Source organism: Bos javanicus, chromosome 5, assembly GCF_032452875.1.
Source record: "Bos javanicus breed banteng chromosome 5, ARS-OSU_banteng_1.0, whole genome shotgun sequence".
Classification (NCBI taxonomy): Eukaryota; Metazoa; Chordata; class Mammalia; order Artiodactyla; family Bovidae; genus Bos; species Bos javanicus.
This window is the reverse complement of record NC_083872.1, coordinates 83,101,630-83,117,713: the sequence shown is the minus strand read 5'-3', so window position 1 is coordinate 83,117,713 and position 16,084 is coordinate 83,101,630. Positions and strand designations below refer to the sequence as shown.

At 38.7% G+C, this 16,084-nt stretch overlaps 1 protein-coding gene across 1 annotated transcript in view; it reads left to right on the top strand.

Moving 5' to 3' along the window:
• STK38L (serine/threonine kinase 38 like) overlaps window positions 1-16,084 on the top strand; it is an 82,511-nt gene that overhangs the window by 52,421 nt on the left and 14,006 nt on the right. The window contains exons 3-6 of the mRNA XM_061417564.1: window positions 2,429-2,573; window positions 6,355-6,406; window positions 11,581-11,703; window positions 11,938-12,021. Of these exons, the coding sequence (XP_061273548.1) occupies window positions 2,440-2,573; window positions 6,355-6,406; window positions 11,581-11,703; window positions 11,938-12,021 (393 nt within the window). The 5' untranslated portion in view covers window positions 2,429-2,439. The remainder of the gene's footprint in view (window positions 1-2,428; window positions 2,574-6,354; window positions 6,407-11,580; window positions 11,704-11,937; window positions 12,022-16,084) is intronic.

Below are 16,084 nucleotides of genomic sequence, written 5' to 3'. Positions count from 1 at the left end.
AATTTTTTAAACTCTCCTTTCACCCCATCCCCTATTTGATAAGTGGACTCATTTCATTGAGTAATGCCTACTCTGAGTCCAATATAGTGCTATCAAGGTGAACACTCAAGAACGATTCAGGGCAAGTTCTTGCCCAGAAGTGCTCCAAGTTTAGTGGGATAGGCACATGTGTGATCAGCGCTTATACCTGGGGTATTTGTTACACGTGGCAGAGAGCACACTTGAAATAATGCCATTTGGTCTCTTCTGGTAAATTGATGTCTCTCCTGGCAGGGAACCTTAGGGAAGTCACCACAGTAAGGCTTCTGTCACATTGGGCTGTGAAGGATCAGCAGTAGCCCTGCAGATAGAGCATAGGACAGAACTGGTTCAGGAATAGGTCATGCCAGGGCTTGGAGGCATGAAAAGGCCAAGTGAGTGGTGAGGAAGGGCAGCAGATAAGGCCAGAAAGGCAGATTGGAGATAGGCGGGGTGGGACTCCGAAGCTCACCAGCTGACTTTTCCAAGTTTCAGTTCCTTTCTTTACTGGGCTGTTGTGAGGAAGAAATGCAGTCATGCTTGGGAGTGCCATGGTCTTAAAGCCTCAGGCAAAAAGGGGGAAATTAATGAATAAACTCGCATAAAGTTTCTGATAGATATCAGCAGTCTGTGTATGAGTTGTCCTTATTTATCTTGCTGAGCTCATTTGACTTGCTGTACACGCCATGGACAATTTTAAACAAGTAATGTGATCAGCTTCTTGTTATAAAAAGATTCAGAGTAGCTAGCAGAGAAACAAGTTTATGATGTTAAGATAATAAGTGCAATTTTAGACATAATGAGGTTCAAGCAGTAGATTGAGGTATAAACTCACTAAGACAGCAGCAGAACTGGGAGTTTGCCATAATTAAATTGTTTACTTTCAACCTATGTATGACTTGTCTCACATGAAGAATGAGATTCCTGGAGTGTAGTTCAGTTCAGGTCTGTATCTAGGGCTCTGTGTCTTGCTGTAGTTAGTTAACGAGAGGTTGGTGTTGGGAGTAGGTGGCAGATTTGGAAGAATACTTTTAGCTATTAATGCAACGTTGGATAGTTACCCTGGCAATCTGAATCTTCTCTAGTATGGTCTGTAATGATCTCCCATCTAGATTAGAAAAAGCTTCTTTAATGTATGGAGCCATTCTAGGTTTTTTGTTTTGGGTATTTTTTGGGGGGCAGTGGGGTCTAGATGTGGACTATGGTGAGCAAGTCTCTAGGGTCAGTGCCCACCAGAGTTCAGTCTTAACATTCCTTATCTTGTCTAATTGTCTACCTTATCTTTTCCTTCTTGGTTTTGTTGTTGTTTGTTTGTTTTTTGGCCACGCCACACAGCATGTGGGATCTTAGTTCCCCAACCAGGGACCAAATCTGTCCCCCTTGCAGTGGAAGCATGGAGTCTTAACCACTGGAACTCTGGAGAAGTCCTCACATTATCTTCTTTAAACCAGTACTTTGCTTGGCTGGCTCAATGGTTTTTAAAAGTTGGCACCTGCATGACTTTAAGTAAACAAACATTGTCCAGGAAAGACCACAGAACTTCCCTGTTGTCACCTGACTTGATTCATATGTTTTTGCTTTCTGCCTGGTTCCTACAAGCATTTGAGTTTCATCTGAAAATGAAATGGACCTATCAGTCTAGAGTAGTGTACTAGACTTTGTCCTAGCACTATTTGGAATGACTTAGGATTCAGGATGAAATAGGGTATCCATGGACTCCATTCAGAGGGGCTTGTTTCTGGGGTATCCTTGGTTAAGCCTGCATTTCCACTGCAGAGGGCACAAGTCAGGGGATTAAGATCCCACATGCTGTGCCACGTGGCCAAAGGGGTTTGCTTCTAAAAGTAGTTTTTCCCTAAAACATAATACCCATAAGAATTGCACTGACAGATGTTCGTGTGAGTATTTGATATAACACTACTTGATTCATTCAATTTATATGGCAGAAACTACTTCTTGCTGTTTAACTAAACTTCATTAACTCGTTTGGAGATGTATGTTTATTGGGTCATAAGTATTAGCAAAATCTTGTGAATTTTATTTAGTAATCAGTAAGACAACCACAAAATTGATTGAACCTTTCTTGTTTTGAATGACTGGTGAATATGTATGTGACTGTGTTCATATTGTGTGTGGACTGCTACTGGTGCTTCTTGAGTGTGATTTACATCAGCCAGCACAGAATTATTTCTGTTGTTTTGGGAATGGTGTATCATTCTCTTTCTTTACTATATTTACTAAATACTGTGTTTCATTATTATGTTACTTATAATGTGAGAGACTCCAGTGTCTTAACTGTTAGGGTACAGTGTTGTTGCCTAGTAGAAATCAGGCCATTTCTAGAGTTTGTTAAAAGAGATAGAAAGTTTTCTTTTCCTATGAAATAATTTGTGTCTCTGTGTCATTCTAGTTTCTGTTACTATGGCAATGACGGCAGGGTCTACAACCACCTTTCCTATGAGCAACCATACCCGGGAAAGAGTGACCGTCGCCAAGCTCACATTGGAGAATTTTTACAGCAACCTAATTTTACAGCATGAAGAGAGAGAAACCAGGTATAGTAAAGGCTGGTCAACATTTTCTGTGTAGTTAAAGAAGCTATTATGTTGCAAGTGGGATGTAAACATGTTGTCCGTTAATAATATAAATATTGTGGATCCTTGAATGCTGATTTTAAGTTTCTCATAATGACAGTATACTTGGTTACTTGTTTTACCTTCACAGAATAGTGTCTTGTCCTGGCACCAATATATTTATATCTCATGTTAATTGATGTTTTAAACAATGTTTCTGACATTGAGATTATGGTATATCTTTATACTTTCTTTTGTAAAAAAACTTTCTTTTAGAGAGCTAATTCATGAATGACTGCTTTTAATCCAGAAATATTTGTAGTGTTGTGTGTATATCAGTGGGAATGAGAGAATTTTTTTAAAAATGACGTTATTTTGCCTTCAGAAAACTTAGAGTAAGGAAGATAATGCACATGAATATTATATGAAAGGGTGAAAAGTATGCCCTTTGAGAAGGGTGAAGAAAGGAGAGGTTGTTTTTGACAAAGGCAGCTGGGAAGGCTTCATCAAGGTTGATGGCATCTGAACAGAGTCCCTAAGGAAGAGTACTATTAAATATGCATGAAAGGGAGAAGGGAGAGGTTAACCAGCTGGAGGGAGGATACTGGAGACAGAAGAAAGCACCTTACCAGGTCAGGCATTGTTCAATTTAACTCCAACTAAATTTTTACCATTTCCTGTGAGTCGTGGACACTTCAGATCAAAGCTATTCTCATGGTAGTAAAGAGCCTTGAAAAATTTTGAACAGAAGATCTAAATGATCACAGGTGCTTCTCTGGAAGACCACTTTAGTTGTGTTGTACAGAATGGATTGTGGGAGGAGAAATTAGAAACAGGAAAGGATGTAGTCCCAGCCAGTGGAAAGTAGGCTAGCTTTAGGATTATGCCAGCAATAGTAGGGAAGATCTCAGTGAGAAAGATGGGAGAAACATGGCAGCTACCCAGATAAGGAATGTGAGAGAAAGAAGTCAGTGCTGGCTCTGAAATTTCACACCTGGGCAAACAGAGAGTGGTATAACTTAGTGAAATAGAACTCAAGGGGAAGAATCTGGTTTTGGATATAATTTTGGGTGGGTCTAACTACAGATTAGACGTGGCTGGGGAGAGTACAGAACTGGAAAGTGAAACTCAAGTGACTGTTCAGAAGTCAGCTTAGAGGAAGGAAATAGAAAGCTAAGAAAGGTAGAGACTAGTGAGGAGAGTAAATGCGTCTTTGATCAAAATTCCTAGAGGAAAAGAGGAAAGAGAATGGAACAGAGGTGAATTAAACTGAGTTCACCATCAGTAGACATTCCAAAAGATTCAACTTAGGCAGAATGCAAGTGAGCACACTCAGAGGATCTAAACGTAAATATGTAGATAAATCTCAGCCAAAATGTACTGTATAAGAAAACTTTGACAATAATGATACTATCTTAGATATTTTGAAGAATAGAACTAAAGTATTTTTCTACAGTAGACTATCAGGAGGGAAGTGGAATTAAATTGTTCTTAGAGATCAGTGTGTCCTAAGGATAGGGATACAACATAGAGAGGAGTAAAGATTAATTAATTTCAAGCTTTGACAAATTAAGAATGCTTGTTATAATTTCTAGGGTGGCCACTAAAAGAATAAAATTAGTTTGTAATTTTCAAATTAATAGAAGGAAAAAAAGAGCTAGGGGAAAAATAAGTTCAGAAGAAAGCAAGGGAAAAAGAAAAACTGAAATACCTAAAAGTAACCACAAGTAGAAATCACACCATAAGTTAGAAATAAAACATATAAGAAATTACTGTAATTGTAAATATATTGAAAGTCTGAAAGTGATCAGATCATCAAGGAAGACTGAATGAAGTAAAAGAGAAGCAAGGAAGGAAAGTCCTGTATTTTTTCAGTGGCCACTTAAGTTACCATCTTTCTCAGTGAGAAAGATGGAAAAACATGGCAGCTACCCAGATAAGGAATGTGAGAGAAAGAAGTCAATGCTGGCTTTAAATTCATGAGAATTTTAAAGGTTCATTATTGCCTTTTATTGCTGAAACCTTAAAGTAACTCAGTTTTGCCTTCTGTTCCCAAACAAAAGAAAATAGATATAAAAATTAGTTTTTAAAAAAAATCATGGTAAGTGCCATAGAAGTCAAATTAAATAGCTCATGTTTCCTAAAAGCTTGTACTTTAAGGAACATGTGATGGATTTCTTAGGCTTAATTAATTGGATAAATGCATAAGCCAAATAAAGTACCAATCAATACAAAGCTTAAGATCATTTCAGGAGGAAACTATGTTTTAAGAAGGGACAAGAGAAGCCTGTGGGTCTTCTCATTTAGGTATGGAAACAGATGAAAGTTTTTGCATCTCTCCCCAGAAGGAAGGATAAGTTACTGAGGTGTTGGCTTTAGAAGACGAGCATAGGGATTTGACAGAAGAATAAAGTTGTTTGTATATTGATAGTCCCCCCTGTGATAATGGTCTTCTGACTCTCTGGATTCTTCTTGCAGAGAAGAAAACTCAGATCATTCACCAAGCAGCTCTGGTGTCTAGAGGGGCATGATGGCAGACACAGAGTCCAGTATCAGGAACTTAGTCCATTCAAAGGGTTGGCCTTGGGCAATCATGTGTAAACAAAATATAAAAATCAGTGTGATTAGCACCAAGGTAGGTGCTTATTACTAGAATTGAGGAAGTAAGTGGAGAATATTCTTATAAACAGCTGAGTTATGAACAGGCTTTAGATAGTTTTGTTATGAATTTTCCATAAGAAATAAAGAGGATCTTAACAGTGGTTTAGGAAAGAGCTTCCCTTTGGGCATATTTTCATAAACATCATGGTTTCAATCCTCAACCCTTATGGATAAATCTTTGAACGTTAGTCTTTTTCTAGTATGCTGCAAAACTAATTTGGAAAAGCTCTCCCAGGTTTATCATTAGGACAAAAAAAAAAAGCAATACAATAGAAATGAAATACTAATAGTCACTTGGAAATGAGTTGCAAAGTAGATACTACAGCTGTCTGTCTGGTTACCAGTTATTTCATGCATACTGACCAACACCACACATCCCCTCACCCCACCCCCCACTCCCTCTGTAGCTTAAGTAACTTCAAGGGTACATTTTAAAATATTGAAGAACTGAACTTGGCTATACCTAGCAATGCAAATATTCTAGTAGTTAATGGGTTATTTTCTTAATGTATATATATATCACTTTCCAATTTCCCAAGAATTATAGTAGAATCAAATATACTTAATTGCACTGAACATCTTTCCTTGATTAATTAGGAAGATCAAGTTTAGAGGTAAAGTGAAGGACGTAGACAAGCTTTAGCTGATAAGCGTTAAAACCAAAGTTCAAGCACAGGGAAGCCTAGAGATAGCTACCTTAAAAAGTTTTACTTTTAGTCACTATAGTTACCTTTTTATACATCTAGGATAAACACTGATAAATGTTAATGATTTTGGAGGTTTGAACATTAGATAACAGAGTTTTCCATGTTAGAACATGAGTCACCTTTGCTAACAATTCATTTAGGCAGCTTTAGAAGTAAATTATTCATTTGGCTAGTATAAGACAGCTAAATCTGGACTGGGCTCATATTTTGAAAAATAAATATATATATACACACACACATAATCACTCTTTTTAGTGATTATTTTGATTCAACTTGAAAGATTTGTTTTTTAGCAGAGCAAACTGAAGTGTAAATTTGAAAAAATAAATGTACATTTCTTAAATGGAAATACTTAGGAACACATTTAAATTTAAATTATTTTTTCTTCTAAAAAGGCAGAAGAAATTAGAAGTGGCTATGGAAGAAGAAGGATTAGCAGATGAAGAGGTAATGTAAGCTGTAATTACTATGACTAATGCCTCTGTTATATACCTGAAAGTCACTAAATCTGAAATGCTCTCACTACAAAAAAAAAATAGCATTTAGTTATGTGATGTGATGGATGTGTTAACTAACTTTATTGTGGTCCACATTTCACAATATATATTCACTTGTATCAAGTCATCACATTGTAGGAGATGCCCTGGTGATGGACCCCATGCTTCCACTGCTGGGTATCTGGGTTTGATTCCTCTTTGAGGAACTAAGATCCTGTGGATCACATGGCATGGCCAAAGGGTGGGGAGAAAAATTACCACATTGTATACCTTAAACTTACACAATATTATATGTCAATTACCTCTCAATAAAAAGGGGGAAACTATAATAACTGTACAAAAGCTACCCCAGTGGCTTTTTCAAGTATTAGCGCTAGTGGTAAAGATTCCTCCTGCCAATGCAGGAGACATAAGAGAACACGGGCTCAATACCTGGATCAGGAAGATCCCCTGGAGAAGGGAATGGGAACCCACTCCAGTATTCTTGCCTGGAGAATCCCACGGATAGAGGAACCTGATGGGTTACAGTCCATGGGGTCACAAAGAGTTGGACATGACTGAAGTGACTTAGAATGCACACATGATCTTATAATTTAGATAGTGTGGGTTTAATATTTGAACGTGGTTCTTCTTACTGTGTTGCTATGATGGAAAAAGAACATATATTCAGTGAATAGTATCTACAGTATTCTAGGTGTGAGGAATAAGAAAAGAGGGCTCCCAGAAGAATCAGTTAATTGCCAAATCTTCTTTTAAATTTTCCTGCATGTTTCTTAAAACCTCCTGGTTCACTAGTCTGGTGCCTGGAACCCAGTCGTGTAAATGGCTGTGTATTTCACCTGAAGACTCACTGCCCCCAGCTAGTCTGTCTTGTGTTCTCAGCCATGTTCCCACCCCCAGTTTTCCTATGCACTGCAACCAGGGTTACCTGTCAAAACCCAGATCTGACCAAGTCACTCTTTTGTTAATACCCTTCACTGGCTCCCATGTTCTCTCAGGATAAGGCCAACTTGTAACGTGAGTGTATATACAAGTCCCTTTATAATTTGGCTTTTGCTTCCCTTTCTCTCACCTTATCTCTTGTCACCCCACCGCCAGGCTGCTCAATGGGATAGAATTATTTTCATTTCCTTGCTCCTGCCTGTAGACTTTCTTCTGTGCATCTCTGCTGCTTGGAACTCTGCCTTCTGCCTGCTTGAGTTCCACTACTCTTCAAGATGCTTTCTGTCTCTTTCTAGGCAACACGTCCACTGGGACAGTACACTGTTCTTGTCCCTGGGACAGCCTTAAAACCATCTTCCCAGAGTAGAAACTCCATGACATCTATTCAGCATTACGTGATCTGGGCTGGCAGAGGGCTGGGATAAATATTTGGTAAATGAACAAATGGACAGTGGATCTCTCCCTAAAGAGTTCATAGATTAGAAGGAGAGATTATATGTGTGTACGTGTACAAATAGGTATACATGATAGAATGTGGCAAACTTTGAAAATATGGAGGGATTTTTTCCTAGTTCAGGGGATCAGAAAAGGTTTCACGGAAGAATTAACAGTTGATTTGAATCCTAAGGAAATAGGTAGAATTTACATGATGGTTAAGAGGTACATTCAAAGTAATGAATATGTGCAGCATATTGCACTTTAAAAATGAACTATATGAAAGCAGATGTCCAAAGGCCAAGCAAGTGTCATAAACAAGAGAAGCTGGCCACATTGGTTTCCTAGGGACATTTCATCTTTTGATCTAAAATATTTTACATACTTAATTTTTTTTTTTTTCATTTCCACGAGGAAATAGATTTTTTTGTCTTGTTCTAAAGATTTTCTCCTCACAGTTTATCTTTTAATAAAGAATACCACTTTTCACTTTGCTGAAAGAAAACAAGACCACCAGCATGATTATACCGGTTTCCCATGACTGGCACTGGGGTGGATGGAGGTGGCCTGGTTTCAGGGCTATCCTGTTGGCCCAGTGAAGCCAAGTTCTGCTTTTCAAGAGAAGCTGGAAATCTGGACTTGTATGACATCATTTGCCTTTTCAAAATATTGGCAAGTTAGAATGATTTAAAAACAACTTAGGGGCCAAATCACATGCATGTAAGAGTTGAGTATAGCCTCTCATCCACACCAGGAGGTACTAAGTACATCTAGAACTGTTCTCTTTAATTCTCTTTAACTCACAGAAAATGTGAGGCTCTAAAAGTTCTCAGTGGCCTAAAATAACCATGTATAAAAACATCCAAAAATTTCAGTAAAGATATTAGAATTCACAAATGCTTCTTGTTGGGCCCCATGCTAAGCCCTAGACTGTCACAAATAGACATGGTCTCTGAAAGAATGTACAGTGTGCTGGATCTGTCTTTATGTGGGGTGGATCTTTTCAAAGTAAAATTGTTTTATAAAAATAAATTTATCCTTAATGCATTCTGTAATAGAAACTAACTTGTGAAATGTAGCCATGAGAAACATTTATAAGAGATGAAGTTGTTACCTGATGTATTCCATATCTTAAAACTTCTGTGTACACTGTCTTCTACAAAAATTGAGCACCCTGCAAAATGAGCATTTGAGGAACACTCATTTGAAGAGGAATGGAGAAAAAAAAAGAAAATGGTGTATTTCTAGTTCCATCTCCTTTTAAATCCTGCCTAACATAGAATATTATTTACTGTAAGGGAAAACCAAACTGCACAAGTTTAAGCTGCAAGAGAGCCTTGAAATGTTAAGCCTGCCCGTAGATTTCTGTTGTCATCTTCAAGAGGAAAGAATATGATTACCAAAAATATGATTATAACTTTATTTGCTTTCCAAGATGACTTGATTTACACAAGTTGTGAGCAGATATATCAACATGCTTTTTTCATCAGTTTTTTAAGAAATGTGAACTTGTTTCAACTCTCTTTGGACTACAATGTGGACTTTGATACTATGGATAGGTTTTTTTGTTTTTAAAGTACTATGACAGTGTCATAGGTGATTTCCCTTCTTCATAGGTTTGTATATTCCATACACTGTGATCTCCCTTTCACCATTTAATAGCTGTCTCCTGACTACATAAATATTGTTTACTTACTACACTACACAACCTGTCAAATAGTAATAAGCATTACTTTCTTTGACTGCCTCTCTTTGTCTGTCGACTTTGAGCATAATTTATGAAACTGTGATGAGGTCTTTTCCATTCAGATTAGACAAGTTGGAGTCTGCATCCAACTGTACATTGTTAAATCCATAAAGCCAGAAATTCAGCCTGCCTTTCAGAATTCTTGTATTAACCATTTGTGTAATTTTTAAAAGGGTCTTTGCTTCTTTGAAAACTGGTGTTATAATGCCACCGTGTGGCCTTTTTAAGTTAGAGTCAGAGTTTATAACAAGCTACTTCTGAACTATCCTTTTGTTTTACTAATAATTCATTTTTCAACATTATTGATGCAAAAGGCATTTTTAAACAAAGAAGTTCTTCACTATTTTTCACCACTGGTGTGACTTCATTTAGCTGTTTAAAGGTGTTTAGATTGAAGACATAATTTCATGATTTTATTTTTGTAGACTTTGTTAGAAGTATCAGAATTCCATTGTGTTGATGATGCATACTTGCATATTTCTAATTAATAATTCACTTTACCAATTTGGAAACAGTTGCACACAGGGGTAGGAAGGGGCTATTCAGTGGTTATATCTTGAACTACATTTAGGAACAGTGCTTCTGAATCATTTCAGTCATTTTGACTTGTTTCTTTTAGACCTGAACCTCTGCATGCTTGATAGGGTCCAGTTGAAGATGAACTGGGGCTTGATCTTTTCACTGATTTTGTTTGTTACCCATTCTGTGTGACCTCTACTATGTTGTTGTTCCGTTGCTAAGTTGTGTCCAACTCTTTGCAACCCCATGGACTGCAGCACGCCAGACCTTCCCTGTCCTTCACTATCTCCTGGAGTTGGCTCAGGTTCATGTCCCAGTCGGTGATGCCATCCAACCATCTCATCCACTGCTGCCTGCTTCTTCTCCTGCCCTCAGTCTTCCCCAGCATCAGGGTCTTTTCCAGTGAGTCAGCTCTTCACATCAGGTGGCCAGAGTATTGGAGCTTCAGCTTCAGCATCTGTCCTTCCAATGAACATTCAGGGTTGATTTCCTTTAGGATTGACTAGTTTGATCTCCTTGCTGTCCAAGGGACTCTCAAGAGTCTTATGTGACCTCTACCAGGTTGAGCTAATTTGACATAATTCTATGTCAAAAAGCAGAATTTTGTTTCATGAGGGAAAGGAAAAGCAAGGTTTAGAACAATGAAATAAATGCCCATTCCAAGTGTAAGCTTCAGGTAGTTCACAATTTTTCTTTAATAGTATTTCTTGTAATCTTTGTATAATGAATTGTGAAATTCTTGACTTGGATATTTTAAAGGATTCGTTGTATAATTATTTTTTTGTTGTTGCAATTTCATATTTTTAAGAAGTTATATGCCAAGTCTCAAGCACTTTATTTAAAAAATCTGCCCAAGAATAAATCCTACCATAAATAAGCCTGTATGGAAATACTGCTGCTCTGTTATTTCAGTGTCGGAAGTCTCAGCTGCTGTGAGGGAGCAGCCTTGGAAATTAGGGAGTTGACACAATTCCATAGTAGGTTTGTTAACAGTAAAAAATGAATATCAGAAATTATGGGACTTCCCCAGTGGTCCAGCAGTTAAGAATCTGCTTTCCAATGCAGGGGGCACAGGTTTGATTCCTGGTTTGTGGAATTAAGATCCCACATGCTGCATGATGTGGCCAAAAGAAAAATAAAGAATGCTATTAGCATTTCCTAAAGCTTAATTTTTATTTTTGAATTAAGTTAGTATATAGATAAAAGAATATGTGGACTTGTTAAGATGAAATATTTAACAGAGTCTGTCTCAAGAATAAAGATTCACCAATTGTTAAAAATTTTTAAATGATTTTAAAAGTTATTTTGTTTTTTACATGCTCAATGAATGTTCAACTTTGGTAAATAAATTGTAGCACCAGTATATAATATTTAAGATATGTTACCTTCATTTTAATATATCACATCTTTTAACACTATAGGCTTCCTTTGAAACAATCTGATTTTAAAAATCATCTTCCTAAAATGTTCTTTTTTAATAGAAAAAGTTACGCCGATCACAGCATGCTCGCAAGGAGACAGAGTTCTTACGGCTCAAGCGGACCAGACTTGGCCTGGATGACTTTGAGTCTCTGAAAGTTATAGGAAGAGGAGCGTTCGGAGAGGTGTGCTTCTTTTTTAAAGTCGCTGCTATTGAAAATATGTATCTTAAGAAAGTAGCTTCATACGTAAGTAGTGTAATGTGTTAAAATGTGTAATAAAGTAGCTTAATTTTAATAGAATTTCTAAAATAATGAGCAACAGCAAATTACAGCACTACTTTCTTTAAAGGAGCCTACCTTTCACCCCTAAATAAATCACAGTGACTGAAATTTGTGCTATGAATTTTTACATTCAAGGTGCGGCTGGTCCAGAAGAAAGATACAGGCCATATCTATGCAATGAAGATATTGAGAAAAGCTGATATGCTTGAAAAAGAGCAGGTAAGAGTTCTTTAGCACATGTAACCAAAGGAACATCCACTGGCGAGGTGTTAGAGTTAAGTGTTAAAACTGGGATTTTTAAGAAAGAGAAACCTACACATCTTAACTATTTAATTGATGATAGATTTTTTGGTAGCCTGTTTCATTGTTTCTCTCTGGTTAAAATTTCTTCCAAATTCATAATCTAGCTTATGTGTTCAGGCTGTCATAACAAAATACCACAGACTGGGTGACTTAAAGAGCAGAAATTTCTTTTCTCATAGCTCTGGAGGCTGGAAGTCCAGGAACAAGGCAGGGTTTCACTGCTGGTGAGACCTCTATTCCTGGCTTGCACACAGCAACCTTCTCACCAAGTGCCTACATAACCTTTCCTTGGTGTGTGCAGAGGGTAGAGAGTGACTCCCTGGAGTCTCTTCTTATGATGTCACTAAACCTACTTCCTTAGAGGACCCTGTCTCCAAATCCAGTCACAGGGGGTTTAGTGCATCACCATAGGAATTTTCAGGGAGGACACGAACCTTCATTTCACGGCAAAATACCTTCTTCTCTGACTTCAGTAAGAATAAAGGACAGTACTCAGCACCCTCAGTCCCTGATTTTATTACACATATTTAAAAATCTGTAAAGGGCCCCTCTTGTGGCTTGGATGGTAAAAGATGTGCCTGCAATGCCGGAGACCTAGGTTTGATACTTGAGTTAAAAAGATCCCCTGGAGAAGGGAATGGCTACCCACTCCCTGGAGAATTCCATGGACAGAGGAGCCTGGCAGGCTACAATCCATGGGTTACAGAGTCAGAGACGACTGAACGACTAACACTCTAACTCTCAAAATCTGTAACCTCTCCAATTTTGTACTCCTGAGCTCTCTCCCTCTTTCTTGTGACTTGGTGGAATTTTGGAGTGACCATGAATCTGAAGACATCGATTGTTGTTGTTGTTATATTATTTTAGGCATCCACCTGAGTGGACATTGTTAGAACCCTGAGTGAATATATATATATGCTAGTGAAAGACTCAACAGTGTGAGGGTGCAGAGGGAGATGGTACCTCCCTGGACCTAAAGCTGAACTGCACTGTTGCTGCTGCTGCTGCTAAGTCGCTTCAGTTGTGTCTGACTCTGTGCGACCCCATAGACAGCAGCCCACCAGGCTCCCCCGTCCCTGGGATTCTCCAGGCAAGAATACTGGAGTAGGTTGCCATTTCCTTCTCCAATGCATGAAAGTAAAAAGTGAAAGTGAAGTCGCTTAGTCGTGTCCGACTCTTCGCGACCCCATGGACTGCAGCCTACCAGGCTCCTCCGTCCATGGGATTTTCCAGGCAAGAGTCCTGGAGTGGGTGCCATCACCTTCTCCGGAACTGCACTGTTAGTTCCACTTAAACTAACTTTGTTATCATAACAGTACGATCCTGATTTTTCATTTAAATATGGCCCAATTGAATTTTCATTGCATTATTACACTTTATTTCTGTTCCATTCATTCAACAAGTATTTATTAGGTGCCTATGATGTGTCAAATACTATTCTAGGTTCTGGGAATACAGTGATTAACAGGTGAAACCTGAATCTTGTTCACTGACAGTTGTAGGGAAAATGAGCAGACAGCTGTTTGAAATAGTCATGTCTGCTGAGTACTATGAAGACAAATTTTACCAAAGGATAAAGTGATGCAGATGACCTGGCTTTAGGAGAAAGAATTAGATGAGGGAAGGTTCTCTGCAAAGAGAATATTGACGAGAAAGAGTGAGACCTATGATCAGGTAGAACGAAGATCCAGAGGCTCTGCAACAAAAAGAATCTTGGTCTGTTTAGAGACGGAAAGAAGCCACTGTGGCTAGAATTCAGGGAAAGGAAGAGTGGTGGGAGAGGGAGGCAGGGAGCAGATCACACAGAGCTTTGACGGTCAAGAAATGGTGTGTGGGTCCTACTCCAGATGCAGTGGGAAGACGCTATTTTGCTTAAACGAGAATTGATATGTCTGTTGGATGCTTGACAAAGATGGCTTGCAGGCAGGACAAACAAGAGTTGGAGCAGGGAGAACACTTGAGAGACTGTGTAGCAGTGGCAGCCAGGATGTGATTGTGGCTTACACAACAGAGCATGCGTGCTCAGTTGCTTCAGTTGTGTCCGACTCTGTAACCCTATGGACTGTGGCCCACCAGGTTCCTCTGTCCATGGGATTCTCCAGGCAAGAATACGGAAGTGGGTTGCATTCCCTCCAAGGGATCTTCCCCATCCAGGGATGGAACCTGAGTCTCTTATGTCTGCTGCATTGGCAGGCAGGTTTTACCCCTAGCACCACCTGGGAAGCCCTGTACAACAGTACAGGGTTACAACAGTAAAGTGGAAGAAAAGTCACAGGTGAAGTGTATGATCTCATGGAAGAGCCAGCAGGATTTTCTGAGCCGTACTCTATATTAGGAGGGAGACGAGGGGCAAGGATAGTGAGAAAAGAGGGAAGAATCAAGGATAATTCCCAGAGTTGTACCTTGGAATGGGATGCTTGATGGTGTCGTTTTCTAATGTAGAAAAGACGGGGGAAAGCAGGTCATTCCTGACCACTCACTCTCCAGGGAGACAGGACTCTCTGCAGACAGCCTGCTTTCAGGATGAGAAGGTGACAGGAACGTCCAGAGATGCGGTGGCAGGGGTTTTGTTGAACACAGGCTGAAAGGAAAAGGTTAGAGGGCAAGGGAGGTCAGATATTGAGATGTGTTCGAGAATTACAGATAATGATGGAAATAAATATCTGGGTCAAGATGTAGAGCCTCCGAGATTAGGAGCTAAACAGGAAACTTCTAACTAAGCCATATGGGATTAGTCCTGGATTGAGTTTTAGAGGAAAGACTACAGGCAGAAGTGAGTTCCAGCCCGTAGTCTTTAGGTAACTGGCCACATGTGGCTGCTGGGCACTTGAGTGTAGCTAGTCTGAACCGAGATATGCTGTGAAAAGGAAAATGCCCTACCAAATTTTGAAGGCTTAGTGTCCCCCCTCCTCAAAAAAAGAGTATAAATAAATAGCTCAATAATTTTTATGTTGATTACATGCTGAAATGATAACATTTGGACATATAGGGGTTACAAAAACTGTATTGTTAAAAATAATTCCACCCATTTCTTTTTATCTTTTGTGTGGCTACTAGAAAACTTAAAATGACATGCGTGGTTTGCATTTATTTCTATTGGACAGCCCTGGTCTAGAATTTTTGCAGGAGAATCTTCACTGTAGTCCAACATCAAGTCTGTTTTGCACTTTGGGGTTGTTTTTTTCCCCTATATAAATTAATCTGCTTTTGTCACCATTGAATTTCATTTTAGAAAATGTTTTTCCCACTTAATTCTAATATATTATTATTTTAAGTTTTTATCACATTTACTTGAATGCTAACGACTCTGCAAAGTTAAATAGCAACTTATCTCCCCACTTTCCTGGTGGCTCAGACAATAAAATATCAGCCCGCAATGCGTGAAACCCAGGTTCAGTCCCTGGCTTGGGAAGATCCCCTGGAGAAGGAAATGGCAACCCACTCCAGTATTCTTGCCTGGAGAATGCCATGAACAGAAGAGCCTGGCAGGCTACAGTCCTTGGGGTTGCAAAGAGTTGGACACAACTGAAGCGACTACCATATCTCCCCACTGTTGTGGTTCCAGATTACTGTGCATGACACTTCCTTTACTTTAGAAACCTAGGTGCATTTTGAAAACATGCCTGTAATCTGGCTTTAAGATACTTAAAAATGATTAATCAAGCCCAGTTAATGATGTAGTTGTTTATCTTGACAACACCAGAGGCAGCACCAGAGTTTTTTTTCCTTTACCATCTCAAAATGTTTTGTACAAGGTGGTAGGTAGGAATTTCAATATAATTTTTCACTTTATGAAACAGGTCCAAAGAAATTTTAAGTTTTTTGATGCCAGAAAACAAGTTTTTAATGTTTATTCTTGTGCTTTGATTTTGATCTTAGAGCATTTACTGTATCAGACCATAATACAGTAACCTCAGTTATTTTAAGCAGATCATATTTTGTTATCAAGAAAAGGTTTACAAAATCTGTATCCTCATGT